General features: G+C 36.9%; 3 protein-coding genes across 4 annotated transcripts; all 3 read left to right on the top strand.

Annotated features, from left to right (window-relative positions):
- Positions 1–5,671: 5,671 nt before the first annotated feature.
- Positions 5,672–7,301, top strand: LOC143612959 (putative serine/threonine-protein kinase PBL7). Its single transcript, XM_077086808.1, has 4 exons — positions 5,672–6,583; positions 6,654–6,800; positions 6,957–7,084; positions 7,163–7,301. Exons 1-4 carry the CDS (start codon positions 5,672–5,674, stop codon positions 7,299–7,301), a joined length of 1,326 nt encoding a protein of 441 aa, XP_076942923.1.
- A 2,087-nt stretch (positions 7,302–9,388) lies between these two features.
- Positions 9,389–13,528, top strand: LOC143612954 (uncharacterized). Its single transcript, XM_077086804.1, has 2 exons — positions 9,389–10,844; positions 11,619–13,528. Exons 1-2 carry the CDS (start codon positions 9,389–9,391, stop codon positions 13,526–13,528), a joined length of 3,366 nt encoding a protein of 1,121 aa, XP_076942919.1.
- Positions 13,529–14,784: 1,256 nt separating this feature from the next.
- LOC143612952 (putative serine/threonine-protein kinase PBL23) lies at positions 14,785–22,140 on the top strand. Of its 2 annotated transcripts, none has more exons than XM_077086802.1 (7): positions 14,785–15,743; positions 15,843–15,989; positions 16,078–16,205; positions 18,752–19,106; positions 19,811–19,986; positions 20,466–20,572; positions 21,911–22,140. In XM_077086802.1, the coding sequence occupies exons 1-5, from the start codon at positions 14,829–14,831 to the stop codon at positions 19,904–19,906; spliced, it is 1,641 nt and encodes a 546-aa protein (XP_076942917.1). In that variant the 5' UTR covers positions 14,785–14,828; the 3' UTR covers positions 19,907–19,986; positions 20,466–20,572; positions 21,911–22,140. The 2 variants fall into 2 exon arrangements, with proteins under 2 accessions (XP_076942917.1, XP_076942916.1); XM_077086801.1 differs by having other exon boundaries at positions 21,731–22,140.
- The last annotated feature ends 523 nt before the right edge of the window (positions 22,141–22,663 follow it).

Raw genomic sequence — 22,663 nt, 5'->3', positions numbered from 1 at the left:
GTGACGCATCGGAACTTGCAGTTGTGGATGTGGATGCTTCATTGTTTGTTGTGAAAGCCATGCCTGCCATGTTGAGAGGATTCTGCAGCTCTTGAAATTGATCATTCCAATCCATACCAACTTGGACCTCTGTTTGGGAGACAAGGGCCCTTGTGTTTGAGCTTGAATTGCCCTTGTGTGGATGATTGCCAATTCTTGGAGTTGAGTTGCTTGGCTTATGCACCTCATGCTTCTTTCCAGCAGCTTTACCCTTTTCTTCCTCAGTCACCTTAGTCACCCGAATGTCATTGGCTGGCTTTGAGGGATTCGTGCATTCTCGCGAAAAGTGACCCATCTCACCGCAGTTGTAACACCGTAGCTTTGACTTGTCAAACCCGATCCTCTTCCTGTCAGAATCCTTGAAACTGTCTTTCCCATACATCTTCATGAAGTTTGTAGCTCTTTGCACGGCCATTGCCATTTGGTACTTGATATCCATATTTTCGAGATCCTTTTGATTGATGTCTCTCATATCCCCAATCTCAAATTGTGGTGGCAATAGATTTCCTTGCATCAACTCTTCATGGCTTGACAGAAAAGCGTGAACTATTGAGATGTTTGAGTCATTCAACAAGGGTAGTGCTTCACAGTAACTAGAGCTTTTGCTATTCTGATTCTTTGATGACGATGAAATTCCATGGGCCTTCAATGCTTGCTCAACTGCACTATCGACTGCCTTTTGAAATGAGCTAGGCTCAGATGATCCAGATTGACTTCCCATTGAGATAAAGGCAGTAGTTTGTGGAGGAACACTTGAGGAGTACTTTGGAGTGTTCACAGGGTACACATTTTGCTGGGTTTTGCTTAGAAAAGCAGTTGGAATAGAAGATGCAGCACTCATCCCAACTTGATTCAGAGAACTCAGATTATTATTCATTCTCATTTGCTCGTCCATTTCAAATGACTTGATAGTGGATATCAAATCACTGTTTGTCATGGCATTCAGATTGGTGGTTCTCTTGATTGTGATTGTGTTTGTACTCCAACTATAAGGCAACGAATTCATCAACTTGTGATTGACCTCAGAGTTGGTGATGTTGACACTTGCAGCTCTGACTCTTACCATTAGCTTCTCAAATCTCTTCACCAGGTCCAACACAAATTCACCTTGACGATGGTTGAACATGTTGAATTCATCTTTCAATAGGGCTTTCTTGTTTTCTCTGATTTCAGCATTGCCCTCAACCTTCTCAACAAGTGCATCCCATAAACCCTTTGCACTTCTGTGTTCACGTAAAGTCTCAGTGATCTCATTTGAAAGACAAACTGTCAAAATGAGATATGCTTTCTTGTCTTGTGCCAACAGGTCCCTATCATTTTGATCATAATTTTCAGGAGTTTTTAGTTGTTCCCCAACTTGAGTGATAGTCATGGGAACATGAGGACCTTGTTCAAAGCATCTCATCAATTCAGTTTCAATTAATGAGATATAGTTCATGAACCTCCATTTGAAGTCGGCAAAGTTATCATCTAAGGTCATATACTTTGGAGGTTTTTGAGGAGTTCCCACTTGGTTTTCCAACAACAGATACCCCTTCAACAGCTCAGAATCAGTGCTCGTCATGATCTCAACAGTCTCAAACACTTAACAAATCTTAAACAGTTCAAATTTTAAAGACAGACAACTTTTTCGCGCGAAACAATCTTTCAAGCGAAGCGAAAAAATTTGTTTCAAGCAAAGCGAAATACTTGTGCGAAATGAACAATGATGCGAAGCGAAATTCTCTGTGTGAAGCGAAGCGAAAAACCACGCGAAGCTAAAAACTACGCGATGCGAAAAAGTTTCCAAGCGAAGCGAAACGTGAACGGTGAAGCAAAGCGAAAAACTTTCCAAGCGAAGCGAAAAGGTTTTGGGCGAAGCGAAAAATCTTCAAGCGAAGCGAAAAAATTTTGTGATGCGAAAAAATTTCACGCGAAGCGAAAACCCTATGCGAAGCGAAATGGGTTTATGCGAAGCGAAAAAGTCTTATGCAAAGCGAAATTTTAAAGCTTCCAGATACAATCTTTCTATGGATTTGTTCTACTTAACTTGTCAGTATTAGGTCAAATGGTTGGTACACTGATTTTTAGGTCATGCGAAGCGAAATCTTTAACTTATCTTTTTTTTTTTTAACAAGTCTTCAAACCCGTAACAAACTTTAAAACTTTTAAACCCAAAACTTTTAGATCTAAGACTAGTATTGTTGTTGTGTCACCAAGAACACATCCTAAGACATCTTATGAACTTTTAGCCGAATGTTTTTTTTTTTGTGGTTTTCTTTGCAAGAAGCTTTCTTATCTTCTTCTCAAGATCAAAACCCAAGGTTGTGATCCAAAAACCCTCAACTAGTGAGCCGAAGCTCTGATACCAATTGTAGTCCCGTGGCGGGTGGATCTAACAACGTTCTTGGATCAACCTAACTTAGTCTAGCGGAAATCACACTAAGCAACCTAAGAGGTCTCGGATCTTGAGGTTATGTTCGGGTTTTAGAGAGAGACGAGAGAGAAAGTGAGAGAAAGATATGTGTGTGTGTTAGAGAAATTTGACAAAGGTTTTTTTCTCTCATGGCATGCTCCCTATTTATAGAGGAGCATGCATGAGAAATGTCTTTATTTCCATATGTCCAATGGGCTTGTTTACATTTTCCTTAGGCTTCATACATACAAAAACAAACATTTGAAGCCCAAGTACATATATTCAATACAAAAGACTTAGTTATACAAAATGAGTTATACAAAATGGGTCTAACAACAAGGGATGGTCTAAAGGAGATGGTAAGTTGTTGAGCATTATGACGTCATATGTTCTCCTTAGTCTTTTGTTCATAAAACTTGGGGAATATTAATAAATTAGAATGCTTCCAATTTACATGTATCAACGCTTTCATCACAATGGACAAGTACATTTACTAGTTAGGATAAAAGTTCAACAGAAATTAATATATTATATTAATGATGCTTAGGAACTAGGTTTATCATATTTTGAAAGAACATGCTGATAGCAACTTCCTTTTAAAAGTTAAATTATATAAGAGGGAAAAGGGCACATACAAAGGTAAGCTTTATGGGTTCCAAATCATAAAGCAAACCCACCTCCTTTTATGTGGGTAGATTGCTAAATTGTAATTTATGGCAAACCTTTGCCATGAAGAATATATGAGTGTTAGAAAACATAAATGTGTAATTAATTATTATTATTTACATATAAATACTACTAACTCTTCACTATTTTATTCATTCAAATCTTCCATCATTTTTATTCACTCAAACCTCCAACATTTTTATTCCCTCAAACCCCCAATGACTAATCTCAAACGATGATATCGGAATATTCATACCGCTTAACGGTTCTGATAACTACATTTTTTCAAACGATAGTAGCATACAATTTTCAAAGATCTCGCTGAGGAAGACACGACAACATCATCATCGAGCAATATAATTGGCCGAAGGATCATTTAGTTTAAATTTTTGTATTTTAATTTTTTTGGTTTGAATTGTCGTATTTTATTTTTCATGTTTTCAGTTATTTTATATTTTTAATTTTAATTAAATTTAATTGTTTTATTTGTTATAGATTATTATAAAAACAAAAAACATAAAATGTTCTAGGGTAATTGTGGGTAGGCGTCGCCAGTGATTTTATGGTTTATAGGTACATGAGGGTAAAAATGAGATGGCAGTACAGGATTGACCAATGCATGGATAATACCCATGAGCAGGGGCGGACCTACATAGGTCCCATCGGGGTCCCGGGACACCAATGTTTTTTAAAAATACTTAGAGACGGTATACTAAATTTTGTAAGGACCCCATAAAAATTAATACTTGGAACCCATACTATTAAGGCTAAACTGGTCTAGTGGAAATTCCCTTGTTTTTCTTTGAGAGGTTGCAGGTTCAAGCCTCTCCATACTCAGTTTTTGTTGTTTTTTTATATCATAGTCAATATTAGTTATTTAGTTGGGGTATTTGTGTTTTTTTTAGTTTCTCTCATATAGTCATTATCACCATCCAACATATATAATAACAACATGGGTTTTACATATTCTTTTATTAATTATCTTATGTATGTATATTATAATTAATAATTTATTTGTGTAAGAGTTAGTTTTTCATGTCTTGGTTATTTATGTAAGACTATATATATATATATATATATATATATATATAGCTTATGTTTATGTTTTTCGAGTATGAATAAAAATGAATTAAAAATGTAAGTTCTATCTAGTTTCTAATCTAGATTCTTTCTACTTACTCGTTTCCAATGACACCATATTTCCGTGTTTTATTATGTTACTCGTCTCGACCTGACCCGAATAACGACCGACCTGAAAATTTTGTAAACCGAAAAAGTTGGGACCCCGTCGACAAAAAATCCTGGGTCCGCCACTGCCCATGAGTGCCCCTTCCCCTCTTATAAACTTATTACAATTAACACAATCATCACGTGTTATTCATATAGCTACTTTATTGCAATCAAAACAACCACCACGTTTCATTATACACTTAAAACAAGTGCACATAAAATAATATAGTTGGCATTCAACTACGTTCTACTAATTCTTGGAAGTGTACGTAGGTATGCTTTGTTTGGACCTGAAGCAATTGTCTGATCAACTATTGTCTTCACCTTCACCAATCTATTAAAGCTCCCCTTGAAACACTTTTTGCCGTAAACAAGTCCATCTTTAACACTAACTACCTACTCTCTTTTTTTGTTACTTTTAAAAACAGATTAAAAAGTTAAAAAAATATGTGTAACCACAATACCTTTAAAAAATGAAGCTGTTCACTCCAAAACAATAAAAATAGAAAAAAAAAAACAAAAAAACAAAGCATTAGTTAGAACACGCTTTGACATTTTGACCAACAATAAAGGCAAATTGCTTCAAATAAGTCACTTTAGATCCGTTTTAACAGTTTTTTTTCTTGACATCTCATAGTAACACCAAAAGTTAAAAATAGAACCATAATAAGTCTAAAGGTTGAAAGTTTCAGTTTTGAACTAATTAATGGACTAAAATGTTCAAATCAATGATAAAAAGAACTTATTAAACAACTTGTTTAGCAGTTGGTTCTTGTGGTCCAATGACATGAGGATGATGGTTAATGCTCGAGTTTGTGGTCTTGGGTTCGAAACATGACTTAAGGGGTTTTTTTAAGTGGTGGGTTTTCTCCTTGATGCTGTTCTTGGGTGGTATAGACATGAAACGTCAAAATCAGTATGTAAGGAAATCTCATTTAGACACCGGTAGTTGTTCCAAACGTTGTTAAAAAAAATATTAACCAATAGCCATCAAAACCAAACACTATTGATCTCAAACTGGGTCAAACCCAAACCCGTCCACTTGTTCAATTCCAGTTCTGTCGGTTTCACCACCACACAGATAACAAATTTGACTTAAACTTGTTCATCATACTAAATAGTTTCCCAATTTTCAATCTCTCTGCTAAATCCTGGTCGTCTCTTTAACAGTATCTCATTCAAATTTCATATCAGAAATAGTAGTATGCAAATTAATATTATGTTGCTTAAGTATTTGATTTCTGTTGTTAATTCGCAAATTGGCAAGCACCAGATGTTAGCACTTTGCGCGCCTTAGGTTATTAGGTTTTTGAGCTCTGAGTAATAGTTTGATTTTATATAATGCCTTTCATAGAAGAGTTTGATCACCTCAAAATACAACTTCAAGATATAATATCAGCTACTGAAAACTTTAGTACAAACAAGCTAATAGGCCGCGGAGGGTTCGGACGGGTATACAAAGGGGAACTCTCTCTCCCGGAGGGAAAAACCATGGTTGCTTTTAAGCGGTTAGATAGTAGACTAGGGCAAGGAAACGTTGAGTTTTGGAAGGAGATCATCACGCTTTCAAAATACAGACATGAAAATTTGGTCTCTCTGTTGCACTTTTGCAACGAGGGTGATGAGATGATTCTTGTGTACGAGCATGCCTCTCGTGGGAGCCTTGACTGTTATTTAAGTGATGTTAATCTCACATGGACCCAACGGTTGAAGATATGTGTAGGCGTTGCGCGTGGGATAAATTTCTTACATGATCCCATGGGATCACAACAAAGAGTTATCCATAGAGATGTGAAAAGTGAAAACATTCTTTTGGATGAGAAATGGACGGCTAAAGTTTCTGACTTTGGCTTGTCAAAAACCGGCCCTGCTAACCAACCACAGACATATCTTGTCTCTAATGTTGTCGGTACGCCTGGGTATTGTGATCCATTGTACTGGGAGATGGGCTTCCTATCGAAAGAGTCTGACGTGTACTCATTTGGAGTTGTGTTGTTTGAAATTTTGTGTGGGAGATTATGCTTTGAGTATAGTAATGGTGAGCTAAGTAACATTTTAGTGCCTCGATGGAGACGGTGCTATGAAGAGGAAAGGTTAGATGAGATTATTCTTGTTGGTCTAAAAGAACAAATGGAACCAGGTTCTTTGAATACCTTTTCAGCCATTGCCTATCGATGTGTGAAGAAAGCTCGTGAAGAACGACCAATGATTGCTGAGATTGTTAATGAGCTAGAGTTTGCACTAGAACAACAAGTATTACTTTCTCTATGCTTTAGTATTTTTTTTTCTTTAGTACCGTTGTTACAAAACATTACTTTTATAGGAGATTTTTGAAAACCTTGCAAAGAGAGTGGATATTGCAGAGCTGATCAAGATTGCAGGCCTTGCTGTACCTCCTCTGTCTTATGAATCACATAATCAACTTCTCATGCTTCTTTTGAAAGGTTTTCTTATTGATGATGGCAATACGGTAATTAGCTTCTTTTTTTTTTTTTGGTAGTACATGCTTTTGTTTAGGTATTTGAAGTTTCATTTTAAGTTATGACAACATCAAGAACCGAATGTTGTGTATTTTTTTCAAATAAATATTTATGGGCATATTAAAATGAATATGCTTGCGATACAGTGGGTATCAATTAATATGAATGGAGAAGTTACCAAGGTGGTATCTGCAAAAAAATGTTTCTTTGGCGACAGTCTTGTAACTAAGAACGCCTCACATGTGGCACCGAACAGGAGAGCAAAAATTGCAAGGTTAGTTACTTTTTCGTAATAACAGGATATATTGTCTGATTTGAAATGTAATAGTTTGAACATTTGTGATTGTGATAGGTGCAAGTTTCCATATTATGTTTGTAGCGTGTATGGCAATCGTTTCAGAGTGGAAGTTAACTCTCGTTTTTTGTCACCAAATGTCACTGAAGAGGTAGGTCCCAGCAGAGCCCAGTTGGACCCGCAAGACTCACCTTGAAGAGGGACGTCTGCGCAAAGACCAACTGGATCCGCAGGACCCACCATGCTCAGAGAGATGAAGACCTTACGCGCACCACGCCAGCTGTTCCCGCAGGAAAAGCCTCCCAATGGTGAAGTAGCCCGCCTGTTCCCGCAGCTGCGGATACAAGCCATCAGGGAAGGCTACCCGCACTAATAGTAAGGCTACACGCACAAGGCACTAACTCTCAATAATTCAGTAATGTCACCTGAAGAAGGAATGAGCAAGGCGGGAATACTCCCGCCCAAATGAGTCAGTCCGTACGCTTCTGGAGGATCTTTTGTACTATACCTGCCAAGGTATGGACAAAATAGACAAGATCTGACCAAAGCAGCGACAGCTCACTGACAACAGTACGACGAGGAGCACGCTCTAGTACAAAATGTCACTATCAGCCGCTGCCTACTCACCAACCCTCATCGTGGCACGTACATAGCCTGCAGTTTGTGGAAAATGAATAGTACACAGCCGGCCATGTCACTATCAGCCGCTGCCTACCCACCAACCACCAGCACGGCACGTGCGTAGCCCACAGTTGGTAGAAAAGGAATATTATACAGCTGGCTGTACCTGCTTGGAAACCTACCTTCGGCTATAAATACTCCAACACCTTGGAACGGTATCATCATCATATACTCTCATATATCATCTGATACTATCTTATCTAGCTATTTCTCTTAATATACACTTATATTCAGAGCAATCTAGTCTGATTCTCACGCCGGAGGGTGGTCACAAGGAGGTACCCCCCCTTCTCAATGACGAGCTCACGGTGTCTGTTTTGCAGGTCATCAGAAGAATAACCATCTTTGCCGGACCTAACCCTCGTGGGAAACATCTACTTGACCCTAAGATTATCCGTAATCTGCCGGGATCACTTAGTGTTTCTTCAGTCACATACACAATATACATTATCTTCAAATATTGCGGTAGAAGCAGTCCAATATACATACCCTTTGAGTACAAACTGTATGGGGACACATTATTCTAGATCATGCATTGCATATGCCAAAGAGGATGATGGATGGTTGTTTACTAAGCTATACCAATTTACTAGCCACCAGGGCTCACAAAATCTCAGTATCGACTTCTCTTCAAGGCGTCAAACTCCGTTAGACCACAAGTTTGACTTTCTGGACGAATTTGCTTTTGAAGGCATTGAATTTCGGCCTGTGGAGAATGTGGGTTAATTTCCAGTGATATATTTGTTTACATCATATATAATCAACAAATCATATAAAGGTATATGCTTTATAGGTGACATGTGGAAACCAAGAGGAAAAAGTTATGGAGATCAACTTGGAACCAAATTTGCTGGTAGATTTTACAGATTTAATCAAGTTGTCAAAAGATCATTTACAATGGACAACCAAGAAAGAACTTTACTTTCTTCTTCGCAAAGGTTTCCTCATTGATGGTGATAAGGCATTACTATTATTTCTTCAGTGTTTCTTGATGAATATTATTATTTCAAATATTTAACCCTTTCAAAAGATCACTATAGGAACGTATGGCATTTAGAGTTTATTAGTATCAAGTTCACGGGCTCAGTTTACAGCGATCTGTATATTGTACTCGCCTATTGAACGAATGCAATTCATTCTTTCATAGTCTAACAATAGCTATTTTATAACAACACTCATGTTTATCAATGAACAGTGGATTTCTATTAGCAAAAATGTGAAGAAACTATTAGAATAAGAGCTCAATCATATCATTGATTGGCATCATAATATTGTAAACCGCTCAATCATATCATTGATTGGCATCATAATATTGTAAACCATTTACTATAGCATAATTATAGGAGGATTCCTAGGATGACCATTGACTTGTAACCATTATATATTGATTGTAAATAATGAGATGAGATCAGAGAAAGAGTTACAAACTCTAACATGGTATCAGAGCTCTAAAACTCCTTTCTTCGATCCTGATAACCTTTCTTCTTGAAATCGCCGGCCACCATCTTCTGTTTTCTTTTCTTTACCCTAAACATGGACCCGAAAACACATCCCGCCATTACCGTGTCCAATATCAAAACATTCATACCTATCACCCTCGAAATGGACAACAGCCAATACTCCTCTTGGGCTGAACTTTTCAAAATCCATTGCCGGGCGTTTCAAGTTCTCCACCACCTCTCCCCACGCATCACAGCCACCTCTTCCACTGAAGCCACCTCTACCAACACTACTGATGATGATGTCTGGGATCGGCTTGACGCCATAGTTCTTCAATGGATCTATGGCACCATCTCTAACGATCTTTTAAGCACCATCATACGACCCGACTCCACCGCTTGCTATGCGTGGGTCGCCTTACAACGCATTTTTCATGATAACCAAGCCACTCGTGCCGTCCTTCTAAAACAACAATTCGCCATTCTGAAGCTTGCTTCCTTTCCCAACATGTCCGCATATTGCAAACAGGTAAAAATAACTTCTGACCAATTGGCGAATATCGGGTCCCCTGTAACCGAATGTGACTTGGTCATTCAACTCATCACCGGATTATCCGAAACCTATAGTACCATCGGTGCAATCATTCAAAATACCAAACCATTCCCATCTTTTTATGAGGCCCGGTCCAAACTTATCCTTGAAGAAACAACTAAAGCAAACCGAGTCGTCACCGAAACAGCCCTACACACAGCAGACACTCCACCCGAGAACCCTCCTCCACAAACTAATACCACTCCTTCTTACACCCGAAACACTAGAGGACGAGGCCGCGGACGCGGTCGCGGTCGTGGCAGACACCAATCTTCACCACAATGGACTCATTACCCATGGTTTTCCCAGCCGACAACTACCCATAACCGCCCTCCAACTTGGTCGCAACCCACTGGTTATTTTTGGACCTCTCCACCTTGCCCCTATCCCACCATTACACAGTCTCGACCACCAACATCACAGCAAGGAATCCTTGGCCCTCGCCCACAACAGGCTTTCACGGCTTCAGAGACTCCATACATGCCTACAGCTCTTGACCAGGCCTTCAATACTTTCACTTTAAATCCACCGGATCAAACTTGGTACATGGACTCCGGTGCAACAGGTATAATGACTCACAACTCTACTAATCTCACTTCTTGTTTAAATAATGCGTATCAACGAAACATTACAGTCGGTGATGGCAAAACTATACCCGTTCATGCAATTGGTAACCATACATTACCACCACCCTTTCCAAACTTCAAACTAAATAACGTCCTTTTTGCACCAAAACTCATTAAAAATTTAATTTCGGTTCGCCGTTTCACCACCGACAACAATGTTTCAATCGAATTTGACCCGTTTGGTTTTGATGTGAAGGACCTCCACACTCGGAAACACCTCCTTCGATGTGATAGCACCGGTGATCTATATCCGTTAACTCCACCATCAAGTTCCAAAGTTCAACCTTCTAATGCTCAAGTTTCTTCCTTTCTAGCCGTGACCCAAGACATTTGGCATCGACGTCTTGGCCATCCCGGAAATAATATTCTACGTTGTTTAAAGTCTACTTTAAATTTGTCTCGTAATATTCAACTTTCTTCTATATGTGAACCTTGTGTGTTTGGCAAACAAATAAAATTTACTTTCCATGACTCACATTCACATACACATTTACCATTTGACATTGTTCATAGCGACTTATGGACCTCACCTATTCTTTCCTCAACCGGATGTCGATACTATGTCCTATTTTTAGATGACAAAACAAATTATTTATGGACATATGCTCTCACTTCCAAATCACAAGTTTATTCTAAATTTCTAGCATTTCACAAATTAATAAACACCCAATTTCAAACCACAATAAAATGTTTTCAATGTGATAATGGACGCGAGTATAACAACTCTTCTTTTCATCAATTTTGCACTTCTAATGGCATGCAATTTCGATTTTCATGTCCATACACCTCCGCTCAAAACGGAAAATCGGAGCGTAAAATTAGATCAATTAACAACATCATGCGTACCATCCTATCACATTCATCCGTACCTCATTCTTTTTGGCCCCATGCACTCGAACACGCAACATATCTATTAAACATCCTACCCTCCAAAGTTCTAAACAACTCCACTCCCACTTTCTGTCTCTATCACCGCCACCCTTCTTATGACCATCTACGCATTTTTGGTTGCCTTTGTTATCCCCTTCTACCTTCCAACACAATCCATAAACTAGCCGACCGCTCCACTCCTTGCGTTTTTTTAGGCTACCCTTCACATCACCGAGGCTACAAGTGCTACAACATCAAAACCAAACAAATTCAAATCTCACGAGATGTCATTTTTGATGAAACAGTGTTTCCTTTTGCAACTCAAACACCACCCACCTCCTCTTATGACTTTCTAACCTCCACTCCATATCCCTTTCACTGGTCTACTTCTACAACCCCAACTCCATTTCCTCCAAATACCTCGTCTGTCCCAGCCAACCCTCCTCACATCCAACACCAAACCAGCCCAACACCCACACCAAACAGCCCAACAACCAGCCCATTAACCACCCCTACGGCTCAACACCAACCCACACCATCGCCTTCACCTTCACCACCTCCACCCCCACCGACTCGCACCATGAACACCCGCTCCATGTCGGGTATCTTCAAACCTAAAACTCACTTTAATCTAAACATGTCAACCACACCTCTCCTCTCTCCTCTACCAAAATCAACCACCGAAGCCCTTTCCAATACGAACTGGAAAAATGCCATGACCGACGAGTTTCGTGCACTTATTGATAACAAGACTTGGGAATTAGTACCCAAACAACCTGGTATGAATATTGTTCGTAGCATGTGGATTTTTAAACATAAAAAGAAAGCAGATGGCACACTAGAACGATATAAGGCCCGGTTAGTGTGTGATGGTCGTTCCCAACAAGTTGGTGTTGATTGTGGAGAAACATTTAGCCCCGTCGTTAAACCGGCAACAATTAGAACAGTGTTATCTTTAGCTTTATCAAAGTCGTGGCCTATACATCAACTCGATGTCAAAAATGCTTTTCTACATGGGAACTTAAATGAAACGGTTTTTATGCATCAACCAATGGGCTTTCGTGATCCAACTTATCCTAATCATGTTTGTCTACTCAAAAAGTCTCTTTATGGCCTCAAACAAGCACCGAGAGCATGGTACCAACGGTTTGCGGATTTTGTTTCACAAATGGGTTTTCAACATAGCCAATGTGATCATTCATTATTCATCTTTAACCAAGGTCCTCAAATGGCATTCATATTATTATATGTTGATGACATTCTGCTGATAACATCTTCCGATGTCTTAAGAAACAAATTCATGACTCGGCTTTCTAAAGAATTTGCAATGAAGGATCTCGGACCCCTTAGCTACTTCCTTGGAATCTCGGTTACACGGAACTCAAACTTTCTATTTCTTTCGCAAGAAAAGTATGCTCGAGAAATCCTTGAACGAGCCGGCCTCTCGGATTGCAACCCAGCAGCCACCCCGGTTGACACACAGAACAAATTGAGCAGTAATAATGGGACACCGGTTGACAATATTACACAATACCGAAGCCTCGCCGGCGCGTTACAATACCTCACCTTTACCCGACCGGACATCTCATACGCAGTTCAACAAGTATGTCTTCATATGCACGCCCCTAAGACCACTCATTTAAATGCTCTTCGAAGAATTCTAAGATACATTAAAGGCACAATCTCATATGGTCTTCACATTCAACCATCCTCGACATCCTCTCTCACTGCTTATACCGATGCCGATTGGGGAGGGTGTCCCGACACACGGCATTCAACATCCGGTTATTGTGTATATATGGGTGACAATCTTCTCTCATGGTCCTCCAAACGTCAACCCACTTTGTCCCGCTCAAGTGCCGAGGCTGAGTACCGTGGCGTCGCTAATGTGGTTTCCGAAATTTGCTGGCTTCGCAATTTACTACTAGAACTCCATCACCCTCTACAACGCGCCACCTTAGTCTACTGTGACAACGTGAGTGCTATCTACCTATCCGGTAACCCAGTTCAACATCAACGCACAAAACACGTTGAAATGGATATTCATTTCGTTCGTGAAAAGGTCGCCAAGGGTGAAGTTCGAGTTCTACATGTCCCATCACGGTACCAAATAGCCGATATTTTTACAAAAGGGTTGCCAAAGGTTCTATTCGACGATTTTCGAACCAGCCTCAACATCCGTGATCCTCCCGTTTCGACTGCGGGGGAATATTAGAATAAGAGCTCAATCATATCATTGATTGGCATCATAATATTGTAAACCGCTCAATCATATCATTGATTGGCATCATAATATTGTAAACCATTTACTATAGCATAATTATAGGAGGATTCCTAGGATGACCATTGACTTGTAACCATTATATATTGATTGTAAATAATGAGATGAGATCAGAGAAAGAGTTACAAACTCTAACAGAAACGTCTTATGATACCTGCAAGTACGTTTTTGGATACTCTTGATTGGAAATGCAATTCTGTACCTGAATCAGGATCAAGGTTAGGGATCTTGTAATAATAAGCATTTAATAATCACTTTTCAGATATTATACAAGTAGTTTAGAATAGATTAGATTTCTTCAGAAATTACAAACTTGATATACATTTTGCAGATTCAAAGTGGTGACCAAGTCTCTTAAGCGTTATAGTTTCAAAATTCGTCTTAGAATCGATTCAAAAATATTGTCACCTCAAACAAAATATTCGTGTCACCTCATATTCAAACTACCATCAACATATGCTTCATTTGAGGGTCCGATGGTGATTGGAATTGATGATGGTTATAAATGTCATTTGCTTCCGTTGTCAATATGTTTAAACAATCGTTGTCATCCTCCGGTTATTGGGTCTCGTGACGGTAAAAGATCATGTTCCGGCCCGTTGCAGACCCGCAAAATGAAAGGCCATTCAAAGCAAAGGAAAGATGGTTGGATGGAAGTTCAATTTTCAGAAGTTTCGGTTACGAATGACACGGTTTATATACTATCTGTAGAGGAAAAGAAGTTTAGAAACATGAATTTTTTTGGCATTGTAATTGAAGGCATTGAATTTAGACCCCTGTAAATGTGTTTTTTGTATTCTCTTTGGGTATCTTATTGGATGAGTGGAGAGGTTAGAAGGTTAAAACGGGAAGCGAAAACTAATGAAGTCATGGAGATAATCAGGGCATGAATCCATGTGGTTTGACAGTCAATTATTTTTTCCTTCTTGTAACTAGTATTTGTTAATTAATTACAGAATATGTAAATATGAATGGTGTATAAGACTTGTTATTTAATGCATTTGTGAGCTGTATAACTTTTTAATCAATTCAGATATATGAAAACTTTGAGCCTCATATATCTGATCCAGTGGATAGCTGAAATTATTGAGAGTTGACTAAAAGAGACAACTTTTTCCATCACAAGATTACACACTTTCATTCTCATTCAGATTCAATATTTCAATATATTCACTTACACTTGTTTCCCATCTTTCTTTCTCTCTTTGTTATATCAATTTCTTTGATTCATATAATGTCTTTCATGAAAGATTTTGAGCACCTCCAAATTCAAATGAAAGATATAGTATCTGCCACCAATAATTTTGATCCCGCCAAGGTGATTGGGCGTGGTGGATTTGGGAAGGTGTATAAAGGAGAACTCTCTCTGCCAGAGGGACCAATCATGGTAGCTTTTAAGCAATTAGATCGTAGATTCGGGCAAGGGAACATTGAGTTTTGGAAAGAGATCATGACGCTTTCCAAATATAAACATGAAAATCTGATCACCCTTATGCACTACTGCATTGACGGTAATGAGATGATCCTTGTGTACGAATATGCTTCACGTGGGAGCCTTGATCGATACCTAAGTGATGCAAATTCTGTCACTTGGACCCAACGCTTGAGGATATGTGATGGGGCTGCGCGTGGGCTACACTTCTTACATGATCCTATGGAGACACAACAACGTGTTCTTCATCGAGACATCAAAAGCGCAAACATTCTTTTGGATGAGAACTGGACGGCTAAACTTTCTGACTTTGGACTATCAAAAGTTGGCCCTGCTAACCAAGAGCACACATATCTTATCTCAAACGCTATTGGCACACTTGGGTATTGTGATCCGTTGTATTCAGAGTTGGGTTTCCTATCAAAAGAGTCTGATGTGTACTCCTTTGGAGTTGTGTTGTTTGTAGTATTGTGTGGGAGATTATGCTTCGAGTACACTAATGGTGAACTAAGTAACATTTTCGTGTCTAAATGGAGACGATGCTACGAGCAGAAGAGGTTAGATGAGATTATTCTTGTCGGTCTAAAAGAGCAAATGGATCAAGGTTCATTAAATTCATTTTCAGCCATTGCCTATCAATGTGTGAAGAGAACTCGTGAAGAGCGCCCGACAATGGCTAAGATCGTGAAAGAACTTGAGTTTTCACTTGAACAACAAGTAACTATATTTTGTTTTTTCCTGATTTGCAATAAGTCTAATCCCACTCTTTAGCACTAAATGGAAAGAGAATAAGAACTGACACTAAACATTTTCTAGGAGAATCTTGACAACCTCGCGAAGAAAGTGGATTTGGATGAATTGATCAGGATTGTAGACCTTGCATTGCCTCCGGTGTCATATGGAGCCCGAAATCAACTGCTCGTGTTTCTCTTGGAAGGACTCTTTGTTGAGGATGGAGAAACGGTAATTAGTAATTTTTCGTGTAACATAATTACATAAATGTTGTTGATATATCACATAATAACTACTATGCATGCTTGTCTTACAACAGTGGATATCAATAAACATGAAGGGAGAAGTTAGCAAAGTCTTATCTGCAACCAAATGTTTCTATGGAGATAAACTTGAAACTAAGAACACAGGTCCTCCACCTATGTCGGATACAACAATTAATACAAGGTAAGTCGATTTCTTTTAAATATTATATTACGTTTTTGCTTATATCAGTAAATAAATTAAAACAAATATGTTGTTGAAGAAAACATTTATAAGTTTTTTAATAAATAAAAGATATATTGACATGTTAAAACTAACTTAGGGTAGGGATTGTTTGGCAATCTTATGAAGAACCACTATAAGGTCTGACCGATTAAAATGTAGCATCTGAATCGTTCAGCATGACTCTAAAACTTACCCATTAAGAGGTTTCATTAACCATTAAGAGTTGTATATGTAACACCCCGGCTTTAAGCGGAATACGCCTGGGTGTAACGTACAGATCACTAATAAGCTCGTAACGCTATTAAAGCGACAATAATTATATTCATTTCATTTCATTACATCACAAATACACAATACAGTAACTTTGAAATTTCATTATGATAGGTTTCTAATAACCTAATGGTCCAACAAATCTAGTCTTCAATCCTTAAACTTTAACCTGCAGCACGTTTAAGATAATATATTTTGTCAACAATAATGTTGGTGAGAATTCATAAGTTTTGCATATATATATATATATATATATATATATAATACGAAAAGAATAAAAATTCACAAGTCAAGATGTATCGTCTCAATCATAAAGCAAAAGAAAAGTAAATACATGATATTCCCGTTCGCTTGACATAAGTCAAATCTACTAAGGAACCCCCGTTCCCCGAGCTACTTGGAGTATAGAATAATGATAATGATACCGCCATTTAAAAATGGATGGCGCAGGTACGTCCCGTCGGACCCTCCCACTATGAGTATGTGTATGATACCGCCATTAACAAATAGACGGCGCAGGTACGTCCCGTCGGACCCTCCCACTATAAGTATGTGTATCCACCAACAAAAATAGTAAACAACTAGCACATAATCACACAGTTTACAAGCAATATGATACAATACAAATACATACAAGACACGCATGTGAATTTTAGTTTGACACAAGAAAGCCAAGTTTGGACGTGCTACACCCCAAAACGTGTAAAAAGTAAAAAGAGGTTATGAAAACTCACATGTTACTTAGCGGGAAACGAGAAAATAAGCGAAGATGTCTTAAGCGAGTGAACCGGCAAAGTTCGGTTCAATGAGCGGCCTTAAATAAGAAAATAACTATGGTCAAAATGAGTTTGAGGAAAGATTAGAAAAAAAAAAGATGGCCGACATGTTCGGTTTATAAATTCATGAATAAAAAGTTTGTTAAAAATAAAGTTTTATTTTATTTTTGTTAGTTAAGATAAAAACAAGTTAGTTACTTAACTTTTAGTCAATTTATTTTAGTTTTTTTTGGGAAAATATATGTTATAATATTTATTAGTTAATTCTAATGAGTTCGGTTTGTTGCCGAATCGATTATTATTTAAGCAAACAAGTTAATCGGAGTGGTTCATTTTTGGTCAAACATGAACTCAGTTTTGAGTCGGGTTTATGTCTAACATATTTGAAATGATAAGATGAAGCGACATGTTCCAAAGTTTAGTTTAGTTTTATTAGTTTTGCAAAGGTTAGTTTTTTTTAACATAAAACTTTTTTTTAATTGAACATTAAACGAGCCGACAAGCGGTAGTGAAACACAACCATGACTGTCGACATAAGATGACAACGTGATGATGACAACATGATGTGTTTTACATAAAATAATAATAAATTACCCGAGGGTAGAATAACAAAGAAAAAAAAGAAGAACTTGAACGGTTTGACTTTCTTGGTCAAACTTTGACTTTAACACCAAAAGAGAGCTAGAGCATGAGTGAGAGTTAATTGGGTTGTGGTGAAGGATTTGCAAAGGTAGGACATGAATTTATAGTGCAAGAGTCGTTAATAAAAATGCTTGACCATACTAATTGGTCAAGCTAGTCTTTAGCCAAGTCTTAAGCCAAAAGTTAATGATGAAATTAAATGGTTTGACCAAGAATTGATGAAGGTAAAGATGTTATACATTATATAGTTTAGGTGAATTAAAAATCTTCTAAACCAAGTCAAAAGGCAAGTCTTATGGGTAAAAGTCATGGGATTAGTCAAAATAAATAAATATAGTTGAATATTCAAAATATGCAATTAATCATAATTAATAAAAGAATAATAGTTGAAATGTAATCAAAATATAAACGAATTGAATTGATCTTCACTTAACTTTAATGCTTGAGATAATAATATTAATAAAATATCATGAAAATCATAAACAACATAATGATCATATTCAATATATTTGCCATCTTTAATAATAACTGAAGGTTCGAATTCCATCAAACATTTTAAACGGGTCAGGTTTTGGATTTGAAAATTAACGAATGTTACAGTATACCAAATGCAGATTACATATAAACTAATGTTTTCGAGATCCTTATATACTATATGAATCCGCACTTTAAAAGAAAACCTTGTGTCGGTTGGTGTTACCATAAAACCGGGCATAACTACCTAATAAGCATAGTTATGTAATAATGTGATGTGATTATAAAATACAATTTAAAGATTATTATTTAATCTTAACAAAATTTAAGTAATTGCAATAGGTCCAGATTTGCTCAGTACTTGTGGAACGTCTATAGCAATCGCTTCAGAGTAGAAGTTAACACTCAGTTTTTGTCACCACATGTCACATACACCATTTACATTGTGTTCCAACATTGCGGTCATTTTAGCGCCCCTTGTTACATACCTTTCCTATACAAATTGGAGGAGGAGTTGCACTATTCAACATCATGCATCGCCTATGAAAGCCATAAGACATGGGTAATGACTAAGTTATACAGATTTACCAACTACCACGACCAACGAAATTTAAACATTGAGTTCTTGCCACCGGAACAAATACCCTTTAATGACATGCTTGCTTTTCAAGGGATTGAAATTCGGCCTACGAGAAATGTAAGTTAAGTAAAATGATTTGTTCTTTTATATCATTTTTAACTTCTTTTTGGATCAGAATTTAACTTTTTTGGAAATAAAGCTTTAGTTGGCAAGTTAGTCAAAGTATAAGTGAAACTCTTGTAACTTTGTTATTTTTTGTTGCTAATTGGTAGTTAACCAATGATTATGATTGTTAGACATCTGAGGTTAGTATAAGAAAGAGTGAGGGTAGGGTGTGGTTACTTAGTTAGACTGAAAAATTGTTCATTAATCGTTTCATTTGCCGTTTGTAGTTGAATGAGGAGAGAGAATCGTTGGAAGTTAATCATTGTCTTAATTTCTCTAGTGTTGATTTCTTACAGCAGACTTGATTCCGGTGGTCTTGGGGTTCCATGATAGAATGGTCACTCAAATGGTTTTAGAATCAAGAATGCTGCTCGGAAAAAAAAAAGTTTCAGAATTGCTTTGTGATGATATGAATAAGGCAAATCTAGCTACTAATGTATTGTGAAACTAGCCTAATAGCTAAATAAAAATAATAAAAAAGAGAAATGTATAGAGAAAAAGAGATCTCATTAATTAATACAAAATACATGAGATACAATAGGATATTTATAGGAAAGGAAAACTTGAAGAATAAACTAATCTATATTAAGAGTTTAAGAGTTAATAATCATAATATTAATATATTTATAACATAATGCTATTTATTCGTATTACAGGACGAGGATGCATATGAGAAACATAAGGGAAAAATTAAGATACACCTCAATTTGGAAAGAAATCTGTCACAAGATTTTGGATATTTTATCAAGTAATCAAAAGACGTTATACAATGGACAACCAACGAGTACTTTATTTTCTTCTTCGCAAAGGTTTCCTCATACGGGGAGAAAAGGTATTCCGGTTCCTTCTTTATTTCTCGTCAACTAAGACATGCTGTCACAATTTTTTAGCGTATGTAGAACCATGAAAACCGCAAAATGTATTTCTACATAATACTTGACCTTTATAGTGAAAGCTAGAAGGAGATTGTGGTAAACGATTACACCACTCTCTTTTGTATCACACTATCACGGTTAAAGTAGAAAGTACAAATATAGTGAAGGGTACAGTTATATTGGGATTTACATTTTACAAAAACAAAAGATCTCTAAATATTGTTCTGTTCAAATGGGTGTGTAACTGTAGTGCATATATTTATACATTTCTAATAGGTAATTAGTTGATTAAATGAGTACCTCAAATATTGAACTGGTCATCTCTAGGATCATTAAAAAGTCGCATTAAAAGCCAGTTGGAACTGAAATCGTTCAATCTTATATTCTATTTATTTAACTAGTAGTTCTAATGAAACGGCTGCTTGTCATTAAACAGTGGTTCTCTATTAGCAAAAATATGGCAAAACGCCTGATGATACCAGCACGTACATTTTTGGGACAAGAAGAATGGAAACTAAATTCAATGCCAGATTCAGAATCAAGGTCATTCCTCTTTCTGTCTCTTATTAACAGTACTTAGGTGTTTGCATGTATAGCCTATTATTATTTATTATTTTTTCCTAGCAAACCAATTAATAAAGCCTTGCTACCAGGGTAACCCAATGGCTAAAGACGACCCATACACACGGTCGCAAAAACTGCTAGGTAGCCTAAACTCACCATATCTTCTGTACCGGGAAAACCTGGCATTCGAAGACCCACTGCCTGCTGGGATCGGGTTCTGACTTGAAACTTTGCATTTTTTAGCCCAAGTTTTTTACTTTCTCTCAAATGTCAGTTGAGCTAGAGTCATTGGCACTACCCTATTATTTTCATATAGTGATTTACAACGTTAAGGAAGGGGTTCTAGATCTTTTTTATATATACACAATTTTCTTTCATCTAAAAGAAGTATGTTTGATTGTCCATAACCTTCATATTTTACATCAGGAGGTAGGTCATCAGGCTTGAAATAAAAGAATTTTCAATTATACAACAATTTTCCAACTGTCATTCTAAGCAGAAAGGTCAAGACAATTTTGTAATTCATATTATATTTTATTTATAAATATAAAACATTAGAATAATATATGCTGGAGTTTTTCTTATTTTTTCCTATGATTTCAATTATTTTGTTATTATATTTACTTTTGAGATAACTTATATTTCTTTTATAACTTCTAAAATACAATGTTTTATAAAGTTTTTGAGCATGCCATTAAAAAGTTTAATTATATCAACACTACATAAGCTTTGAACTGCTCAAATATAATTTTTTTTATCTCCCTACCAAACTCTTCAAATATACATTTGCTGACAAGCGTACGTGTCATCAAAGAAACTACTACAATACAATGTTTTATAATGTTTTTGAGCATGTCATTGAAAAGTTTATTTATATCAACACTATAAAAAATCTGAACTGCTCAAATATAATTTTTTCTCTCCCTACCAAACTCTTCAAATATACCTTTGCTGACAAGCGTACACGTCATCAAAGCAACAACAGCATTTAGGTTTTTTATATAGTGACCATGCCGGTTAATTACCATTGATATAATATAGAGCGTTATAAACTTCCGAATATGTTTTCATAACCGTCAAGATGATTATTTGGCATCATGCATCATCCATAATTTTTTTCAACTATAAACTTTGCAGATTCGGAGTGGTGATGAAGTCTGCTATTAGCTATACGTTTACTATTTATCTTAGTTATAGTAAGATTGAGCCCATAATTTTACCTAAAACAGTATATTCATGTCACCTCATATACAAATTATCTGATCAGCACTCTTCATACGAGGGTCCCAAGGTGATAGGAATTGTTGATTATTCCAGAAATTATGTGGTTCCTTTGTCAATCTGTTTAAACCCTCGTTGTCATCCCCCGATTATTGGAGCCAAGGATGATCAAATCGAAACTCCCTGCAAAATTAAAGGCCATGCAAAGCGTAGGAAGGATGGTTGGATGGAAGTTCAATTTGCAGAAATTTCAACAGAGAAAGAAGATTTTAAGCTATCTGTAGAAGAAGAAAAATTTAAAGGCATGAACTTTTTTGGCATTGTTATTGAAGGAATTGAATTCAGACCTTGCTTGTAAGTTGTAAGTTTATCACAACTAATATTAACTTATGATAGATATGTATCTTTATAGTATTAACATATTGTTGGATTGTTTATATTAATTTAATCAAAGATGCGACTCCCATTTTACAACAAATGACGAGTCCATGGTCTAGAGTTGCAACAAGAGATTAAACGGTTCTGACACCTCCAGTTACAACATGATACGTGCTGGATAGAAACTGTAACATCCGACTTTTACCGAAATAATAAATAAAGAAAATTTATTTATAATTGTGTGTTATTTTTTATTTTAAATAATAGTAAGTTGAGTGATGAGCTTAAACATAAAAACATGGACTTAGAAGTGGTTATAGGCTAGGCTTTGTATATATAAACACCTTAAACCTCCCTAAAACCCTACACACTAAGGGTGTTCAAAGTTGAATATCCAAAGTTCCGGATATCTGAACATTTCGGATAGTGGATTTTACTATCCACTGTGAGAAAACCCCCCATTGAGTCAGG

This window comes from Bidens hawaiensis, unplaced genomic scaffold (genome assembly GCF_021521415.1).
Source record: "Bidens hawaiensis isolate Kalapana, Puna unplaced genomic scaffold, B.hawaiensis_p1.1 tig00036241_1, whole genome shotgun sequence".
In the NCBI taxonomy this organism is placed as follows: domain Eukaryota; kingdom Viridiplantae; phylum Streptophyta; class Magnoliopsida; order Asterales; family Asteraceae; genus Bidens; species Bidens hawaiensis.
The sequence above is the reverse complement of the archived record's forward strand: the minus strand, read 5'-3'. Positions and strand labels throughout refer to the sequence as shown.

Excerpts from the sequence above, each read along its gene's own strand:
- LOC143612952 (XM_077086802.1), top strand. The coding sequence starts at position 14,829 with ATGTCTTTCATGAAAGATTTTGAGCACCTCCAAATTCAAATGAAAGAT. Across the intron at positions 15,744-15,842 it reads AGTTTTCACTTGAACAACAA|GAGAATCTTGACAACCTCGC; the intron begins GTAACTATATTT and ends AACATTTTCTAG. Across the intron at positions 19,107-19,810 it reads AAATTCGGCCTACGAGAAAT|GACGAGGATGCATATGAGAA; the intron begins GTAAGTTAAGTA and ends TTCGTATTACAG.
- LOC143612954 (XM_077086804.1), top strand. The coding sequence starts at position 9,389 with ATGGACAACAGCCAATACTCCTCTTGGGCTGAACTTTTCAAAATCCAT. Across the intron at positions 10,845-11,618 it reads GTCTACTTTAAATTTGTCTC|TGTTTCCTTTTGCAACTCAA; the intron begins GTAATATTCAAC and ends TTGATGAAACAG.
- LOC143612959 (XM_077086808.1), top strand. The coding sequence starts at position 5,672 with ATGCCTTTCATAGAAGAGTTTGATCACCTCAAAATACAACTTCAAGAT. Across the intron at positions 6,584-6,653 it reads AGTTTGCACTAGAACAACAA|GAGATTTTTGAAAACCTTGC; the intron begins GTATTACTTTCT and ends TTACTTTTATAG. Across the intron at positions 7,085-7,162 it reads AGGAGAGCAAAAATTGCAAG|GTGCAAGTTTCCATATTATG; the intron begins GTTAGTTACTTT and ends TGATTGTGATAG.